The sequence below is a fragment of the Actinia tenebrosa genome, unplaced genomic scaffold, assembly GCF_029948245.1.
Source record: "Actinia tenebrosa isolate PJP-AT-01 unplaced genomic scaffold, QUT_ActTen_1.0 PGA_scaffold0__85_contigs__length_37466705, whole genome shotgun sequence".
NCBI lineage: Eukaryota > Metazoa > Cnidaria > Anthozoa > Actiniaria > Actiniidae > Actinia > Actinia tenebrosa.
Window position 1 is genome coordinate 26512483 of NW_028292569.1, and position 20783 is coordinate 26533265.

At 36.3% G+C, this 20783-nt stretch overlaps 2 protein-coding genes across 3 annotated transcripts; both read right to left on the bottom strand.

Annotated features, from left to right (window-relative positions):
• Positions 1-4960: 4960 nt before the first annotated feature.
• LOC116309063 (extracellular calcium-sensing receptor-like) lies at positions 4961-12347 on the bottom strand. 2 transcript variants are annotated; one of them, XM_089038064.1, is made up of 4 exons: positions 12262-12347; positions 9539-9752; positions 8258-8755; positions 4961-7448 (listed from the first exon to the last, which is right to left on the bottom strand). In XM_089038064.1, the coding sequence occupies exons 2-4, from the start codon at positions 9736-9738 to the stop codon at positions 5420-5422; spliced, it is 2727 nt and encodes a 908-aa protein (XP_088894190.1). In that variant the 5' UTR covers positions 9739-9752; positions 12262-12347; the 3' UTR covers positions 4961-5419. The 2 variants fall into 2 exon arrangements, with proteins under 2 accessions (XP_088894190.1, XP_088894197.1); XM_089038071.1 differs by lacking the exon at positions 12262-12347 and having other exon boundaries at positions 9539-9792.
• A 1601-nt stretch (positions 12348-13948) lies between these two features.
• LOC148913963 (extracellular calcium-sensing receptor-like) lies at positions 13949-17990 on the bottom strand. The gene is made up of 3 exons (XM_089025666.1): positions 17791-17990; positions 16795-17292; positions 13949-16013 (listed from the first exon to the last, which is right to left on the bottom strand). Exons 1-3 carry the CDS (start codon positions 17988-17990, stop codon positions 13982-13984), a joined length of 2730 nt encoding a protein of 909 aa, XP_088881792.1. The 3' UTR covers positions 13949-13981.
• Positions 17991-20783: the final 2793 nt, after the last annotated feature.

Genomic DNA, 20783 nt, shown 5'->3' on the forward strand with positions numbered 1-20783 from the left:
TTTAATTTCAAAAATGGCAATCGGAGTTAAAATTAGGAACTTAGCCAAACAGGAGGGAAATTCTTTCAAACCTTGTCTTGAGCAAGAAAGAGAGAAAATGGGGTAAAAGGAAGATATAGATCAAAAGAGCCAAAACATCAATTTTTTCAAAACCTGAAGCAACCTCTTGGCTAGCTTAAGTCGACGCAGGGTTGACTTACAGATCGAATTGAAATTTGACGTGCTGATGGGATTTGTAGACGGGATGAAAATCACTGGCTCCCTGCTTCGCAGCTCGTTGTCGCCGCTTCGCGGCGATTTTACAGAGAAAAAAATACGAGAAACCTCTGGGACCAGGGTACTGAAACCCTGCAAATCCCTCTATTCAAGGAAAACCCAGAAGAGGCACTCATCTTCATCCGTATGTCCTGTCCTAGTATTATGTGTGAAGAAGCTGAAAAGAACGGGTTGTGTGTGCTGTTGTTGCAACGCCGCCCCTCATCTTTCGTTGTGTATCTTTAACGCGACATCACGTGTAGGAAAAGTTGCTTGATGGCCATCTTATGTGCTTCGAGGGGTTTTCTCTGGGTTATCAGGGGTTTCCCATTGCAAAAATAATAAACAATTTGAAATTCCAGTTAAGTCGTGGAACTTGAGGCCATAGGTTAGCTAATCATAGCTTATTACGTAGTACACTTGATAACAGGGGAACTTTAACTTTACTCAGTCAGCTGAAGCACTTTATTTCGTAGTAGTAGGGGAAATACATTTTCATTTAGTTTTTATACAAGCCATGCATTAATAGACTTTACTTGTCTATCACATTTTCCAACAAGGAGATTATTTGTGTCCTGAATTTACACATACCTCTACTGATTTTTTCTACTTTCAATTTTTTTGTTGATTAGATTTTAGTTAACAGGAAAAAATCTTAACATGCCAATGCTAAATTCAGAGAAGAACATGGGAAACATTTACCCGAAGTATCTTTACTAATTCGTGTTCAGTCTGCAAAAAAATCTATAATATATTTGCGCATTACAGCAACGACAACAAATTGCATCACAAGAATTAGCAGTTTGCGTTTTATTCTATCAACAAGAAAAAATTAAACTTGAATAGGTATGTTGATAAAAAATAAAATAAAAATATAACTAAAGAAGTTCCTGCGAATTGACCATGAAGTTTTGTAAAAGCAACTCCTATCAAAGAGAGCAGGAAGGCACTGAGTCTGAACCCAATTCAAAACATATACAAGAAACAATGACAGTCTTTAACACGACCCACTAGTCTAGCTCATTATAGCATTTTTTAAACTTCCTTGAAGGCACTGTTACACCTTTGAAACTTTTAGCTAAACCTTGAGTGCAAAGGCGTTGACAAGTTTCACAGGTGTGTTACACGGCGCAATTTGTTCCTTTACCTTTTTAGCGACACAAGTTTTGGTTACACGAGTAGGAAACAGTTGTACCTTTTTAAAACGTTCTGGCGAAAAAGGGGAAGAAGAAAAAAAAAAAAAAAAAAAAAACCCATCAAAAAGCCTAAATTATCACCATTGCCTAATATGAGGGAAATACAAAAGAAATGCCACAATTTCCAGCAAAAAAAGTATGATTTCTTTTAAATATTTTATACTAACCTTCCGTCCAAGATAATTTTGAGGAGTGTCAGTTAATTTGTTTACGCTAACAATTTAGGCATTTTAGGCATCTACTTTTTTTGATACGTTCTCGTGACAAAAGTTTCACAAAGCCCAAATTGAGCCTTGTAAGACCTCCGTGAAATGTGTATTGCAAAGCCGTTCCGCACAAGTTTCACCTAAAAGTTTCAGCGTGTAACAGAGCCTTGACATATCCTTGTAGTGCTGTTGGATTACTCATCAGACACACTTCCCCGTCCTCGTTTGACGGTGATTATTTCATTGTTATGTACTGTATACACTATTGTGACCATCATTTGGTTCTGGTAGGCATCTTGCAAAGGGACCTTGAAGACTACGTCCTTTTCTTTGGGAATTCTCAAGTATCCATGCACCCCACCCCCGCTATCTATATCAACCATGTTCCTCCTTGTGTCCTTGTCCCAGTAGATTCCTGGATCTGACACTTTACCGTAGCACTGTCGACAGGGTTGGGCCATTGGCTCTGTTGTCATAGTGATGAACTGAAATAAAACATCGTACCTAATGTATCCTTTTCAAAATTATCTTAAATGCAAAGGCTAACGTGAAAATACAAAAGAAATGTCATAAATTCCATCGCGAAAGAGTATGATTTTTAAAATTTTATGTTAACCTTCCATCCACGATAATTTCGAGGAAAAAAAAAACTCATAAAAGAATTAGATTTTAGTCCCTTTAATTACAAGTGGTCAGGCAAATTTTTCTCAGGCGTAATACTTTTCCTTGCCTGACCACTTTTAATTAATGGGACTAAAATCTAATTCTTTTATGAGTTATTTCTTTAACATGATACTTCGATATTACTAAATATACTACGAAAATTTTTATTCTAAAGAGAGTGGCACGCGGTTTGGAATGGAAAAAATATAATACCCTAGTCCAACCAAGTTGTGGGTAATGAAAATCAATGCTGACAACGCAACATGTAGTTTGTCATGTAACTGGGATCAACGGTGTGTTGGTGAGTTCAAGTATCGATTTATTGTTTTTCTCTAAACCGTTAGAAAGTGCCCGAAATAGCATTCAATTACATTGTTCGTATAAAGGTCATCCATTTTGTATGCTCTTATCTTGTCATTACCCTATGTGACCAAGTCTGGACTTACAATGACCCTCGTTTTAATGAATTACCATTTTGAATTGTAGCGTACTATAACTCTAAAAAGTGGCTTGGGCAGGCCAAGCAGCTAAAATAGTTCATGTATCTATACTCTAACATGACTCCGTAATAATACTGGATAAAAACTGGAATTGCTTTTCAAAACAACCCAAATGCAAATGCAAAAAGTCTATCGAGAGAACAAAACTGATTAGTTGGCTAATTAGGATCCGAAATACTAATAGATTTTAAAGTAGCTTAATAAGACTTTCTACTACAAAGCTGAGTTTTATATCGTTAAAACTCCTCCAAAAATTAACAATTTTAATCTTAGAACCATATGAGCGCGTTTTTTCGACATTCATTGCTAGAGTATAACTGAAGAGCATTCCTTCAAAAAGAATTGAACTGGAATTTAAATATCAAAATGTTTCCAACCGATTATTTTTCTTCAAATAAATGCCTTATTTCTGGCACTTACGGAACAAAGTACTAAAGTACTGAAAAAACGAATTTGGTATGCATATATGTCCAATTGCTTATCACATATCCTATAATAAGAAGGTTTTCTCTCCGGGGTACGTGTTTGCAAAATAATTTGATAAGGCGCGATGCTTTTCCACAAACACGCGCTTTGCAAATATGCTTATGCATAGCAACCAATGGCTAAATGGCTAAACCAATCTCAAATTTAAATCAGTAGACGGCTTACCTTGTTATCTGTAGGACCAGGCGAAAGTATTTTTTTGGGTGTGAGTTTTGCGGCGTCGATCTGAAGAATTGCCTTTCTGTTGCCACTACAAGTATTCAATAACTACCCGCGCAGCGTACGCCCTACGACGGATATACCGTGTCCTTCTTTAAGTGCTGTTGAATTAAAACCCTCAATGACACTTATTTATGGATGGATCTGGCAGATTATGTTCCTGAAATAGATATCTATACAATCAGTGATCTTCCATTGTAATGAATGATGACAAAAACGCACTAGATGGGATGCTTCGTGGAGCCATGCACCTATGTAAGATACTTGTATTTATTACCATTGTCCAACGAATGCACACAAGACGAACTGTTCTGAAAACTTTTTTTTTTTAAAAGAAAAAATCGGACCTAAACGTAGGGTGTAACAATCAATTTTTAAACTAATTATGTCCTACCCCAAATACTGTTCTAATAGCCGTCCACGCAGTTTTTGGTTAAGACCAAGCTCCTTTAATGAACACTGATTTAATCTGTTCTCGAGTGTCTTTAAAGGTCACTTATAAACTATTAATATAATACTTATATCACCTAAACGAGACTATAACCGTAGAAAAAGCCGCATACATCAAATAATCCCAATATAGAAACTTTGAGGAGCAGAGCGAATGTGCATGTGCGTACATTTATTAACTAATTTGAATACTGGTTTGAATCCCCGGGGGAGGGGGAGGTGGGGGAGATGGGAGGTGGGGAGATGGGGAAGTTGGGAGGTGTTGAGGTTGGGGAGGGGAGGGGAGGGGGGGTTAGTGTTCTTGCACTGGGTTATAATAGAGGTGTCCCGCTGGAGCCCCAAAACCCTGACCCTATATCTAAAACAGCGATATCTTGAAAATCCATGCCCTATTTAAAACAGATCGGTAAAAAGTGTACTCTTATCTAACACTCAAGAATAAATTCTATACCCTATTTAAATAACAGATGCTAATGATATTGACTGAACTACTGACGGGGCGTGGGTGTACGAAGGGTGGATAGCGCTATCTGATGGTTACATCTTATTCCGTGGATAAATGTATTGAATAACAGCTTCGACTTATCCAATCGATAAGGGATTTATCACGGCACATACCAGTACACCAAATATATGGGAGTATCTCCCCCTCCCCTCCGGGGGTATGAATCAAGTTAAACAATCGCGTGCAGGTCGGCAATCCTTAAACATCGAGAAAGTCGACCTCATATTTATTGGAAACTATTTGCTGAAAGCAATATTTCAAATTGAGACTTGTGATAAGTCTGCGATTTATGTTTAATCACGACAGCGTGAACTGTGGGTAAGTTCTGCGATTGAGCTTAGTGGATGGGCAAAAAGAAAAACGCATAGCAATATGTGCCAGGAATCCTCCTCAGGGCTAACCCTGACATATTGCGTGCGCTTTGTGGCTTGGTTGTTCTGGCGAGGCATTGTCATATAATAAAACGACTAGAAACCCTCACAAGCTTTCTCTTGTCTTTTAATTATATGGTCAGTATCGATCTTAGGCCCTGTTTACATGGAAGGAGGATTATCCTACGGGTAGGATGTTCCTGGCAGGCGAATCAACCATGCGTTCAGTTTACATGAGAAAAACACTTGCGAACTTTATCCCTGGTGCTAGGATCTTCCTATCTGCGAAAAAGGAAAATCCTACTGCTAGAAAGACCATTGTACCCAAAAGAAGCCTGCTGCCAATGTGCATGTAAACAGAAAGAAAGCAATAAACGTCTAGCTGATAGGTTGATTCGCCTTCAAAGAAGATCCTACCCGTAGGATAATCCTCCTCCCATGTAAACAGGGCCTTAGTATTCCATAATATTACCGTTTTGTCAAAAATTGAAGTACGATTCGCTACTACATCGTTCTGTGTTAACATTGATTTCCATAACCACGTCGTTACACAGGCTTACAATATATTTTAGGAAGATTTTACAGCTGTTCTTACAGAACTTGGATTTTCTACTGACTGCCTGAAGTTTTCGTTACCACGCATCTCAGCCCTTATGAACTCCATGGTGTTTTTCTCGGGGTGCAAAACAATTATGAATAGTTTGGGTCCAAAAATACAACCTAGAAGACCATAGGAACTGAGAAGGAGAGTAGCTGCTGATAGGACAGCAACGTACCATCCCTCCGCTGCATAATCTACAGGGTAATAGGTTATCCAGGATAAAAGGAAGATGTAAAGAGAAAAGCTTATGTGTTTGGCTTCGTTGAAATGAGCTGGAAGATTTCTTGCACGAAAAGCATAATAAATGCAGCACCCAGCCAACAATAGAAGATACACAAGCATAAGGCTATCAAGTATCTTACCAGGGGCACCTCTGAATGGCACACAAGTGATAAACACGTGACTTTTGTGGAAAATGCTCACGTGAGCGTATGGTGGATCCCAGAGAATCCACCAAGCGCCAAGTAATACTTCAATGCATATCATTACTAAAAGTACAATCACTTGTCGTTGGGTGCTGCAAATAAATGCCTTTACCCAGTTTTTGATTTTAGATATATTAAATGCATGCACAATTTGCATTGTTTTTAGAAACAAAGCCGAACAACAAATGGTGTAAACCACATAGCGTAACGGCTTCAGGACAGAACACAATTCAGATGAAGGTCTTACGATATATAGTAAAGTCATCCCAAAACACAAAGCTATTCCGAGGAGGAGAACAAGAGTACACACTTTGTTTAAAGCCTTTACCATGGGAGTGTCACGAAAATAGAACAGGATACCAAACACACACACATCAATAGCAAACCCTAGAATACTTATTATAGTGAGTATGATTGAAACTATGTCTGACCAGTCAATGTTATTTATAGGAAGGGGTATGCATCGCGTCTGTTCAAAGTTGGACATTTGTGTTTTACTACAGGTTGTACAACTCAGTGCTCCGTTTGTTTCTGAAACACTTCCATCGATACATGGTAAACATTTCCAGCAACATTCTGTAGTAGGTACTTTCCATTGCCCTGGCTTGCATTCATCTATACATGTGGAGGATGGAATTTTCTCACCGTCTCTATCATTCTCCCAAAATGTCAATGTGTTAGTCATCTTTAAGGGTCTCTTTCTGTTTTTGTTCCAAGATCCAATGACATTCTTAGTGATCATTTCGCTACCATTTCCTTTAGATGTGTTAAAATACACGATGTCATAAATAGCTCCTACTGGATCGCCTCTTGAATCGAACTGTACTTTTCCAGTCTCGCCTTCGAATTCGACTCTTTTTAGGTATTCAATTAATTTACCAGGTTCTGACATGCCTTCGTTATCTGGACATGAATCTTTATCCATGGAAGCTGAACCTCTCACTCTTCTACATCTGATCATTTGGTCAAGTGCATAAGCAACACTATAAATTGCATCGATGACATAAATATTGTAATCATCAGCAACTATTTGTAGTAATTGATCATGTAGAAGGCTGTTACTGCAAGCATTGTTTGACCCTTGGGAGGAAGGATTTGTTAAAATCACAGATTTCCAGAACTGTTCCCTCAAATAATTGTCTTGACCTTCAGAGTGGTTGCACAGTATTCTATTTATAAGGTATTGATGAAACTGTTCAGGAGTTTTACTTCGTACTATGGTTCCTATATGAATCCCAGTAGATGAAATATTGGGGATTGATGACAAAAATTTTGGACTTTTCACTGCAAACGCTTCACTGAAAATCCAGACACGGTTTTCCAAGCCTTTTTTTACAGCAACCTTCAGTATTTCTCTTCCATATAGAGAATGACTCCAGATAACTATAACTTTAACAGTTTTACGTAGTATGAGGGAAGATAAAATCATGTTGAGATTGTTGTTGTAGTTCGATAAGGGAATGTAACCAAACAGATCGATACAGAAGGTTTTACGTTGGATGGATTCTCGCTGCAGTGCTAACACTCCTTGACGACCGTAGGAATCATCCACTGCTACTGCTGCTACGTATCTGGAAAATGAATGTAATTTGACAAACTTCCATGGGTTTTGCCGTGTTGTACTGGCCCTCTTATTTACCACGATATGACGTCACGAGGCGTAACGGAGTCGACTAACTATTCACTAATTTTGAAATGTTAAAGTCATATCGTGGTAAATAAGATAACTCGCCACAAAAAGCTACAAAATAATAGCCAAAGGTTTTGAAAGGAAAAAAAACCAGTTTCAAGCACGCGCGGCCTACGTACGCAAGCGATTCGTAATGTTTTAAAGTGTCATCTTATTTACCACGGTTCTCGACCAATCAAAAAGCGATAAAGTTTACATTTGTGGTGAAAACTTTTTTCGTCTTTCGAAGAGCTAGAAACTAGCTAAACTAGATCTAAAAACTAAGAAGGGGTTTCGAAAATGAAACTTGATTTTTCACCAAGAGAGCTTTCTTGTAAAGTCTCTTCTTCTTTTCGATGGTTTTAGTTTAGGTTTTTCGGTTAATTTCCCTAGACCTCAACTAAACATACGCCCTGTCTGATGCACAGACTGACTAGCACATATGCAACGGTTTTTTTATTCGAAAAGAAGTGACGCAATAGAAAACCCAGCAACTCAACGCAAGATTCATGATAGTTATTTCACAAAGAGGTTTTGCCAGCGTAAGTGTGTGAAATGAAGACAAGCTCAATGTGAAGGTGAGGCCACTCGACATTTTTAATAAATATGGACCTCTCAGTTGGTGAAGAACACATTTATGTATGTTATATTTACCATAAAATTATAAATATGCAAAGTTTTTTTTTACGGAAAAAAACATGGCCACCTTACCTCCAACCAAAATGGTCTATGATGTCTGCAACTGCCTTGGCCTGGTTAGCATCTGATGGAACAGTCCGAAAGAAGCTGTCATACATTGGTGAACTCAGATCCTCACTTGTTGCAGCGGATTCAACGAAAGGTATTCGGACAGCCTGCAAGAAACTAGCCAATGGGATGGCAACTTGGGAACTTAGTGTTCCGACGATGGCAATTACTGGATAAGTTGAACTGTAGTTTTTTCTTGGTAATTCTTTATCTGCTGAAGTATCGTTGACGTCGCAAAGATATTTGTTACTCGATACGCACGTTACAGCTTTGCAGTTCATGGTAGATGCTGTAGCAAACTGGTACGCGTGCCTTGCTGTGTGTATTGCGCTATCACATGTCTCACGTATGTCGTAGCCTAAAGTTAGATTAGGAAGAAGGACCTTATCTCTATTAATTTCTTCTATTGCATAGATCATCGCTTCCCACTTCCCTAGACTCGAAGGTTTAAACCTCTGACACCTGCAAAGTAAATAAAAATCATAGTCTATTTTCCCCCCGATTTTGCATGAATGAACACGTTATATGAGATATTTACAACACAAGAGAATACGAAGCGTAGGCATACAAATGAAAAGGTTTTGCTTTCAAATTTTTCGGCGGTTTTTTTCCCTTTACTTTTCTATTGCCGCGTACTCGCGTTCTAGACTTTTTTCAAACGCAAATAATGTAATTATTGATATTAATTACCAAGACGATTTGAGTATTAGCCCGTTCCGGGGTTGAAAAAAATAAAACTGGGACTGGTTGGCATTGCAGTGCATCGTGGGACCTTATTAGGGAACGAAATAAAAACCTGATTAATAGATTAAATCATGCGGAAAAATGACAATAAAAGTGCGAAACAGACAAAAAAAATATTAAATGAAAACTTTCATTTAAATAAGTTTTCATTTAATAATTTTTTGTTTGTTTTGCGCTTTTATTGTCATTTTTCAGCTTGATTTAATCTATTTCATTGTTATTCATTGAACTTTCACACTTCCTTTAGCTATATTTACATATAGTAGAGTTAACAGTTTTCATTAGACCTGATGACGTTGTCGAGATGACAGCGAAACGTTGTCTTTTACAACTAGTTTTCTTATTAAATTGAAATAAAAACCATCTTGGAAATATGTCCCCTAAAGTAGTCCCACAATGCATTGCAATGCCAACTTGTTCCAGTTTTTCCTCTCAATTTCGGAATGGCTAATATGTATAAAAGAACGTGTTTCATATATGAAAAAAAAAATGTATACAAACCTGTAATTATGAACAGAAGAAAAGCCTCCAATTATCACATGACCATCTCTGAATACTCTGTGGACTGTGGCGTCTTCTATTGTGGGCGTCGAGTTTGACGAGCCAGTCGTATTGGTCCCAATGATCAGGTAAAGGAAAACAAACCTGACAGCTTGATAGGGATTTGAGAAAGATGCTGCTTTTCGACCTGCTGGTTTCATCTTCGGTTCCTATTCTTTTAAAATGTCACTTTGATAATTAGAAGACTGAAAACATCAAATCAACTGAATTATTGACGTAAACATGGGTCAAAAGAAAAAAAGAAAAAAGAAAAAGAAAAAGAAAAAAGAAAAAAAAAAAAAAGAAAAAGAAAAAGAAAAAGAAAAAGAAAAAAGAAAAAAAGAAAGAAAGAAAGACAAAAATTAGTGGAAGCTATTAATTATCTTGCTGAGTTTCTGGAAAAATAATTTTCCAAGTTTCCTGGGAAAATAATTCCAAAGCTAGAAGTCCAATTGGACCATTTTCGAAACTCATCTCTAGCGTCATCCTTAAGACTTTGATTGGCTAGCGGATTTTAAAGATACTCTTGCTTGTTTGACTGAAAACTTTGAAGATTAGCATGGCCCTGCGTCATAAGAGCCCCTAACCAATTTAAATAAAATACCTTACGACTCGGGAAAAAAATTCTGAAAAGCTGAAATCCACAACGTTAATATGGTGACATATAACACCAAAAAGAACATAATCTTATGAAATACCTCAGCACGTGACTATGTCCCGCTGATAGCAGATGCACTAGTTGTGTACCTTTTCTTTCATTCCACAATTATTAGACATTTCAACATAATTTCGATTTTGATAGGAAGTGAGGTGGCCGTTTGAATTCAAGAATAAACTACCTAAAGTTTTTGCCCCATCGAAGAGCAATACAATTATACAATTATCCCGCTACGCAGTCGTGCGATTTCGTAATCGCGCGTTTGATTTCAGACCAAATTGCACTCCACTCAGTTCAATTACCATCATTAATTGGACAGGTCTTGTTGATATGGGATTAATTAGGCCGCTATATAATTAATAGGTAATGGGATTTCATGCTCCCCAATCAAGAAATAATTAGACTCGAAAAATTCCTCTGAATGCCAAATTGGACTCGGCCTACGGCCTCTTCCAATTTTGGAAGTCCTCGGAATTTGTCTCGTCCAATTATTTCTTAATTGGACAGCATGGAGTCCTGTTACATATACTAATTAATTATTTCTTTCTCTCCAATAATTAGTTGTAAAACTTCGAAGAGATTTAGATAATTTGACAACATTACTTAAATCGTTTTGAACCAGATTTTGAAGATATCTCATGTAGATAAATGTCGTTAGGCCTTCTAGTATTGTAATTATAAATATCTAAATTACGATTAAATAAATTTCTTAGATATGAAGGACAGAAACCATTCAAGCAGCGGAAATTAAAACTGTAAGACACTTATGAAAAACCCATTGAAAGGAAAGATTTATGACGTAAGATTTAGGAAAAGGTAAGAGCACTCTAAGAGCTGACCCAGCAAATCGGTAGGTGGTGCTCGCTAGCTTAACTAGTAGAGAACAGATTATAATAAAAATACTTTGATGTTGCAAATAACTCTAAACAAGAGATTAGAAGAAGCCTTAGGAAGTGTTTGTTTATACAGTAAACAATCCTGCTCTTATCCAGTACGCATGTACAAAATTATACATGACCAAAACTTGTTTTTATTGGAAAAATACAGAAGACTTACAGCTGTTGTTAACTACAAAAAATACGTCTTAATTAAAACTGAAGTTCATGTCAATAAACAGATATTGATCCCTCAGATTAATAAACAAGTCATTACGAATGACTTACCATTGGTCAATGTTTTTCTCTAATATTTTCCCTTGATTAAATTTTCCCGTCTACAGTAGGAAAGTCTAGCTTTTCTTGGCATGATATTCATTGTGATTAGGTCGTTCAAACGTTTCGATGGCAAAACATCAAAAAAAGCCATCTTTCACTTCTTTACGGTAAAATATCCCTGGAACCAATTCGGTGATCACCGTTTTCCTTTTTCTTAAAATCAAACTATTACCAAAATCTCAAAATCTCAAAATCTCAAAATCTACAACATATGCAAATCTAAGAATATTCTGAGGGCGAGGAAATGCTTGGCACTAAATGTACGAAAAAAAATCCGGCCACCTGTAACGATTTCGAATGCTAATTTTGATTGCATAGCAAAGATAGAAAGTTAATTTCAGTAAAAAAAAAGACGAATTCGGTGATCCACATTATTTTATTTTATTTTTTGAACAAGAATATGTTTGGGTATCCTTATGTCAAGTTTAAAAAAATCTGATCGCAACCTTTATTTGCCCGCGAACATCCTTAACGAAGGCTTTATTCTGATAGCTAAGTCTCTCTTGTATAAATTAGTGTAACGCAGATGCCATCCATGCGCGTGTCAAATTGTTCTGAAGAATCTCATTCGAACTGATCTAATATATCCCCTTAGCATTTGTCTCAAGATGCCACAGGAGCTGAGAAAAAGATTTGTTCCAGCAAGACAACCACATACCTCCCCTCAGCCACATAATCTACAAGGTAATAGGTTGTCCAGGATAATATGTAGAAAGAAAAGTTCGCTGGAAGAATATTACATAATAAATGAATTGGTACTGATCTGACACATAATCCGGTTCAATTCTGCAGTAAACGGACAGTAGACTTACCATTAATAGAAGGAAAACCGTGTAAAGGATATATAATATTTTGGTTTCGATGCCAACCATCACCAGTAGGCGCCTACCAAACAAGACTGTTCAGAAGGAATGGTTGTTACCCCGCAGGGCTTTGCAATTCGGAAGGTATTAAAACTTTTGTGACATCATGTCTGTTGTTCAGCTGATATCAATCATGTGACTCCAAATGTAGTGCTTAATTTGATATCGAGTGAAAGGACTGGGGAGACTGGACAGCTGTTGACCAGGGTGGATAAAATAAACATTTTAAAACTGAATATGTAGCATTAACTTTCGTCAGATCCAAGGCACTTTTATTCGACATTTTTAATCTTAACTCGATCTACGCTTACAATTTAATAATTTCAGCAGAAATCAATATTTTTGATATTGCATTGTACTCAAAGCGATATTATTTATTACTATATAGACTTGCTTCTAACATGTTTTTTATTTTATTTTATTTTATTTTTTGACCGAGCTTTCGCTTATATCATGCAATATCGATTAGAAATTGCAATATCATGTGCGCGTTTTTATTTTTCGATAGCGCCCTCATGTCTGTTAAAAAGTTTCCTTTACATACGTAGATATTGCAATTTGTAATCGCTTTATTATTATTGCGTGCGCAAACAGCTTTCTTGATCAGTTATATGAATAATTGTTCACAAATTACTTAAGCCCTGATGATGCAATAGTAGAAGATGCACTCAGTAAAAAAAATAAAAATTGGTAATAACAAAGTCTATATAGTAATCATGGAAGTAAGCTATCATTAACATAGATGAGAATATGGGAACCGCGTAGCACAGAATTGTTATTCTCTTTTTCCTGATACAGCCTCTCGCAGGCTACTCGCTAGGGTTTTGTTGCTGCTGTTCTCAAGGGATGGGTAGTAAAATAAAAGGAATAAAAGAAAGATATTTTCGCAGCATCTTAAACTTTCTTGTTTAAAGTGCTTATAAGCCTTTACACAATATTTTTAGAATTGATTCTTTAAATAGTGAATAGTTGATTGTGAAAATAATTCGTCATTTGAATGTCGGGTCTTTGAAATACGAAGGTTTATATTTCCAATATGTTAATGACTATGACGTAACATAAGGGATTTGAGTTATTTTGTGGCAACTTTTAATATTGAACGCTGGACATTTTTTGAAAAAAAATTTGTAAGAACCTTTACTTGAGTCACGAGTAAAAGGGTGATGCTTTTAAAATACTGTAATCCAGAACGAGTGCAGTGATGTATATTAAATGATCCCTTATGTTACGTCATAGTCATTAACATATTGGGAATATAAACCTTCGTATCTTAAATACCCGACATTCAAATGACGAAATATTTTCGCAATCAACTATCCACTATCTAAAGAATCAATTCTGAAAATATTGTGCAAAGGCTTATAAGCACTTTAAGTACTAACACGATTAATTCCTAGTCTTGCATTGAGACTTGATTTTCACCTTTGATAATTTAGTGACTTCATATCAATATCATCAATTACCATTACAGTTATCGAGTCTTATAAAGGGATATATTATAAAGAAATCTTCGAGTTTCCGTTTATAATTGTGAACTTGTAGTTTGACGTTTTACTGATTCTAAGCAGTTCGCTTTTTATAAGCATTGGAAGCCCTATACTAGCATATCGCTTAATGTTTAAATATTTTTCCATAATCACGCGTCAGACAGGCGTGCAATATATATAGTTCAGCAGGTCGATTCTACAACTGGTCTAACAGAACTTGGATTATTTACTGACTGTCTGAAATTATTACCACGCATTTCAGCCCTTATGAACTCCATGGTGTTTTTCTCGGGCTGCAAAACAATTATGAAAAGTTTTGGCCCAAAAATACAACCTAGAAGACCATAGGAACTGAGAAGGAGAGTAGCTGCTGATAGGACAGCAACGTACCAACCCTCTGCAGTATAATCTACAGGGTAATAGGTTATCCAGGATAAAAGGAAGATGTAAAGAGAAAAGCTTATGTGTTTGGCTTCGTTGAAATGAGCTGGAAGATTTCTTGCCCGAAAAGCATAATAAATGCAACATCCAGCCAACAACAGAAGATACAAAAGCATAAGGCCGTCCAGTACCTTACCAGGGGTACTTTTGAATGGCACACAAGTGATAAACATGTGACTTTTGGGAAATATGGTCACGTGAGCGTATGGTGGATCCCAGAGAATCCACCAAACGCCAAGTAATACTTCAATGCATGTCATTACTAGAAGTACAATCACTTGTCGTTGGGTGCTGCAAATAAATGCCTTTACCCAAGTTTTGAGCTGAGAGATATTAAACGCATGTACAATTTGCATTGTTTTCAAAAACAAAGCCGAACAACAAAGCGTGTAAACCACATATCGGAACGGCTTCAGGACCGAACACAATCCAGATGAAGGTCTTACAATATAGAAAAAAGTCATCCCAAAACACAAAGCTATTCCGAGGAGAAGAACCAGAGTACACACTTTGTTTAAAGCCTTTACCATGGGAGTGTCACGAAAATAGAACAAAATACCAAATACACACACATCAATAACAAACCCCAGAATACTTATTATAGTGAGTATGATTGAAACTATGTCTGACCAGTCAATGTTATTTATAGGAAGGGGTATGCATCGCGTCTGTTCAAAGTTGGACATTTGTGTTTTACTACAGGGTGTGCAACTCAGCGCTCCGTTTGTTTCTGAAACACTTCCATCGATACATGGTAAACATTTCCAGCAACATTCTGTAGTAAGTACTTTCCATTGCCCAGGCTTGCATTCATCTATACATGTGGAGGATGGAATTTTCACACCGTCTCTATTATCATTCTCCCAAAATGTCAATGTGTTAGTCATCTTTAAGGGTCTCTTTCTGTTTTTGTTCCAAGATCCAATGACATTCTTAGTGATCATTTCGCTACCATTTCCTTTAGATGTGTTAAAATACACGATGTCATAAATAGCTCCTACTGGATCGCCTCTTGAATCGAACTGTACTTTTCCAGTCTCGCCTTCGAATTCGACTCTTTTTAGGTATTCAATCAATTTACCAGGTTCTGACGTGCCTTCGTTATCTGGACATGAATCTTTATCCATGGAAGCTGAACCTCTCACTCTTCTACATCTGATCATTTGGTCAAGTGCATAAGCAACACTATAAATTGCATCGATGACATAAATATTGTAATCATCAGCAACTATTTGTAGTAATTGATCATGTAGTAGGTTGTTACTGCAAGCATTGTTTGACCCTTGGGATGAAAGATTTGTTAAAACCACAGATTTCCAGAACTGTTCCCTCAAATAATTGTCTTGACCTTCAGAGTGGTTGCACAGTATTCTATTTATAAGGTATTGATGAAACTTTTTAGGAGTTTTACTTTGTACTATGGTTCCTACATGAATCCCAGTAGATGAAATATTGGGAATCGAGGACAAAAATTCTGGACTTTTTGATGCAAACGCTTCACTGAAAACCCAGACACGGTTTTCCAGGCCCTCTTTCACAGCAGCCTTCAGTATTTCTCTTCCATACAAAGATGAACTCCAGATAACTATAACTTTAACAGTTTTGCGTAGTATGAGGGAAGACACAATCATGTTGAGATTGTTGTTGTAGTTTAATAAGGGAATATAACCGAACAGGTCGATACAAAAGGTTTTACGTTGGATGGATTCTCGCTGCAGTGCTAACACTCCTTGACGACCGTAGGAATCATCCAGTGCCACTGCTGCTACGTATCTGGCGAAGGAATGGAACGAAACAAATTTCCGTTAGATTTCAGTGGTATGTCCTTTTAGTTTACCACGATATGACGTCAATAGTGCGTTGGTCAAAATGTTGCTGATATGCTCACGAGGCGTAGTCATAACTAATTTTAACCACCTTTTAAGTGATAACGTGGTAGATAACTAGATAACACACTAAAACCCATCGGAAAATGTTTTGCCGCAAAATCATAACCCACGAAAAGTTAATTTGCACCAGTCTCAGCTAAAACGCTGCTTTGCAAATGCAAATTTTTTCTCTTTCCAGTTAAATCAGGTGGCATAATATTTGAAATTTGTTGAATTAATGAGACACAAATTGGCCGTGTCTGAATATTTTGCCCCATAATTAAAAGGGAACGAGAAAAAAATCTGCATTAGCAGAGTAGTGTTTTCCAAGTGTTTTATAACTGAACATAGCTCGGCAAGCACGTTTTTTATTCAACTTTTTATTTAGTTACAAATTACAAAATTGTTTTTTATTTGAATAGAAGTGACGCACTAGAAAAGCATGTGCTCTCAACCAAGCAGAAGGCAAATTTCATTACAGCTATTTCATAAAGAGGTTTAAACGCTTTCCCACGTAAGTGAGTGGAAGAAAGACAAGCACAATGTTAAGGTGAGGCCGCTCGACATTTTTTTATAAATATAGACCTCTCTGTTGGTGAAGAACTTATTCGTGTTTGCTTTATTTGTAATTAACTTATGAAAATTTTGTTTTTATGATTTGTGGGGAAAAAACATGGCCACCTTACCTCCAACCAAAATGGTCTATGATGTCAGCGACTGCCTTGGCCTGATTAACATCTGATGGAACAGTTCGAAAGAAACTGTCATACATTGGTGAACTCAACTCCTCACTTGTTGCTGTGGATTCAATATAGGGTATTCGGACAGCCTGCAAGAAACTAGCCAATGGGATGGCAACTCGAGAAGGCAGTGCTCCGACGATGGCAATTACTGGATAAGTTGAACTGTAGTTTTTACTTAGAAATTCTTTAATGACTGAAGTATCGTTGACGTCGCAAAGACATTCGTTACTCGATATGCACCTTACAGCTTTGCAATTCATGTTAGATGCTGTAGCAAACTGATACGCGTGCTTTGCTGTATATACTTCACTATTACATACGTCACGTATGTCGTAACCCAGAGTAAGATTAGGAAGAAGGAACTTAACTCTATTGATTTCTTTTATAGCATAGATCATCGCCTCCCATTTTCCAAGACTCGATGGTTTGAACTTCTGACACCTACGAAGTAAATAAAAATCACAGTCTTTTTCCTCCCTGCTTTTGCATGAGTGAACACGTTACATGAAAGATGTGCGAGACAAGAGAATACGAGGCGTAGGCGGACAACTGGAAAAGTTTTGCTTGCAAATTTTTGTGGTATTTTACCGCTTATGCTGTTTTTTTTTTTTTTTTTTTTTTTTTTAATTATTTTTTATTTTTTCTTTACTTTTCTATTGCCGCGTACTCGCGTTCTAAACTTTTTTTCAGACGCAAATAATGTTATTATTGATATTAATTTCCAAGATGATTTGAGTATTAGCCCGTTGCGTGGTTGCAAAAATAAAAACTTGGGACGGGTTGGCATTGCAGTGCATTGTGGGACTACTTTAGGGGACATATTTCAAAGATTGTTTTTATTTTGCCAACTTGTCCCAGTTTTTTCCCTCAATTTCGGAATGGCTAATATATATAAGGGAACGTGTTTCATATATGGGGAAAAAAAAAATGTATACAAACCTGTAATCATGAACAGAAGAAAAGCCTCCAATTATCACGTGACCGTCTCTGAATACTCTGAGGACTGTGTCGTCTTCTGTGGTGGCCGTCGAGTTTGACGAGCCAGTCAGGATGATCCCAATGATCAGGTAAAGGAAAACAAACCTGACAGCTCGACAAGAATACAACAAAGATGTTGCTTTTCGTCCTGCTGGTTTCATCTTCGGTTCTTATTCTTGATTTTACTTGGATGGTTAGAGGTCTGAAAACATCAAATCAAATTTTAGACGTTAACATGGGTCACAAGAATGAAGTGGAAAGACAAAAATTAAATATTGGTTTGAATTTCTCGGGAAAATAAATTTCAGTGAAGTCCAATCTCGTACCCAGAGCCTGCGTTTCTTCTTGCCTGCAGCGAAGAGGGAGGGCCCTGGCTTAATCCATTTTTTGTGACCAGGATTTCTTTAGTCTCCCTCGCATCCGTTTTTAGTGTCGGTCGTCACGCCATGACCGACACTAAAAACGGATGCGAGGGAGACTAGGATTTCTTGGACTTCCGGTATAAGAGCGCATGCGTTCAAAGACCTGTCAAAAATATAAAAACGATTTCTATTTGTTATTTTGATTTTTCACCTGGACCAACTCCCTTTTCGAAACTCATCTCTTACGTCATCCTTCAGACTTTAATTAGCTAGCAGATTTTAGAGATATACTTGCTTGTTAAAACTTTCAAAATTCGTGGCCCTTCATCATAAGAGCTCCTATTAATCCCGTTTGAATGAAATATCCTACATCTATCCTATCCTAACTACTCGGCGGAAAAGTTCAGAAAAGGCTGGAATCGGCAATGTTAATGGTGACATAGGACACCAAAAAGAATTTAATTACAACATGTCAATAAAAGTGTTATAATATTGCCTCTGCCCTGTCGCTATGCTCAATGAGTTTAAACACTGAATTGTTCGAGTGGGAGCAGACGCTAGTGTGGGAATGCACACACAGCGGCTACGCAGGAGGCTACAAATACAAAATATAAATGAAGATCCTCAAAATTGTCATTTCTAACACAGGATTGAACTCTGTAGCTTTCAATATTAAATTTGACTCAGAAGTAAACATAAAATATGGATGGTTTTCATATCATTATTAATCAAACGATTTTTCAATATCTGTTTTTTTAATATAAAATCCAGCGAATGCATTTTTTTAAAAAGCTATATTTTTTTGAATAATTATTTTCAACATGTTCGATAAATCATGAAAGTCAAAAACAATTTTTTTTTTTTTTTGCATTTAAAATATTCTATAAATGTATTTTTTCCCACAAAATGAAATAAAAATAAGAAATAAAAAAAGAGGAAAGAATTAAGAAAGAATAATGTTCAATTAAGCTAGATAACAAATGTCAACAATTTATATTTTATGACAAATACATATACTTTCAAAATAAAAATTGATGTTATGTTTTTTTTTGTATATAAAATATGCATACTTTAATATTCACAAAACGAAAAAAAAAAAAAAAAAAAAATCGATTAAACTAGATAACAGATAGATAGATATTTTATTAGGTAAATGCATTGCAACCAAATTAACAAACACACACACAGACCACCATATATATATATACTTGATTGCAAAAAGGTTGTAGTATACATTTATACATATTGCTAATGAGATGGAAGATACCAAATGAGATGCAAAACGTGAAAAAGTAACTTATTTGGTCTTATTTATCTTCTATTGTACCACAGACATTAAGTATTCTCAAAGTCAAGTTAAAAACGTATTTTCCACAAAATGTAGTGGTTAAGCAATCGTATTTAAGCATGTTTTTACGTTCTGCATCTCATTTGATATCTTGCATCGTATTAGATATATCTATAAATGTATACTACAACCTTTTTACAATCAAGTGATATGCATATGTATTTTTTTCAAATCTCAAAACTTTTGACATTTAGCGGATATATATACACACACACACACAGAGAGAGAGAGAGAGAGAGAGAGAGAGAGGAGAGAGAGAGAGAGAGAGAGAGAGAGAGAGAGAGAGAGAGAGAGAGAGAGAGAGAGAGAAAGAGAGAGAGAGAAATTTTGTCTTCCCTTGATAATGAAAACCAGAAGCTGTAAAATACGTAAAATTATCCGGCTGCTATAGACAACTAGCAGTATAATTACCTCTATTAAATACCCACAATGAATTAATACAAGCACAGTACAATTAAAAAGAAAAAAAAAAAAATTGTGACAAGAATATAAACTTTCAGAACAAAAATAGATGCTCATCATGCAATGTCAACCACAATTTTTTTTTCTATATATGTTTTTTCTATATTTATATACAAACTAAGAAAAAAATGTGTCTATCTAAAGTTGAGGAAAAGCTATCAAACATACCTGAATGTAAGCATTATTTTTGGTCGCCAATAAAGAATAAACAAATTAAATGCTGATTTTGCGACAACATATGTTTAAGAAGTACAACTTGTTAACAAAGAAGAATACAATGTACGAGTTACGGAGTAAATTTGGACACTTTAAAGGACTAATGAGCAGAAAACAAGGACTAGGAAAAACCTACTTTAGTTTAGTTGAAATTTCGCAGACAGCTTAGCAGTAAAGGTGCTCGTTTGAGTTTATAACATGGCGTAAAAAGGAGTTTTTTTTTCTTACTAAGAAATATCAGGAGTAGCTCAAATTAGTTTTTCTTTTCAGAATTTCCGATTGTTAAATATATTAGAGAATGATATGAAAATTTTATTGTGACATTTGGTAGATGCGTTGTGCCAACATATGCATGGTTGCTATTGGACGTCATAGAGAAACCATTTGAGTCACCTCCTCCCTGCTGTTGTTAGACTTTTCATTCAGGAAAATAAAATTTGAGGAAATTTTATTAATGAAAAGTTACTTTATAAGAAAGGCTGATAGCTAAGTGACTCGTGTATAGTTGGTTTCAACTAATGCAGATTCAATTCTAGCCTTTGTTGAGCGTGAGAAATTATTCTGAA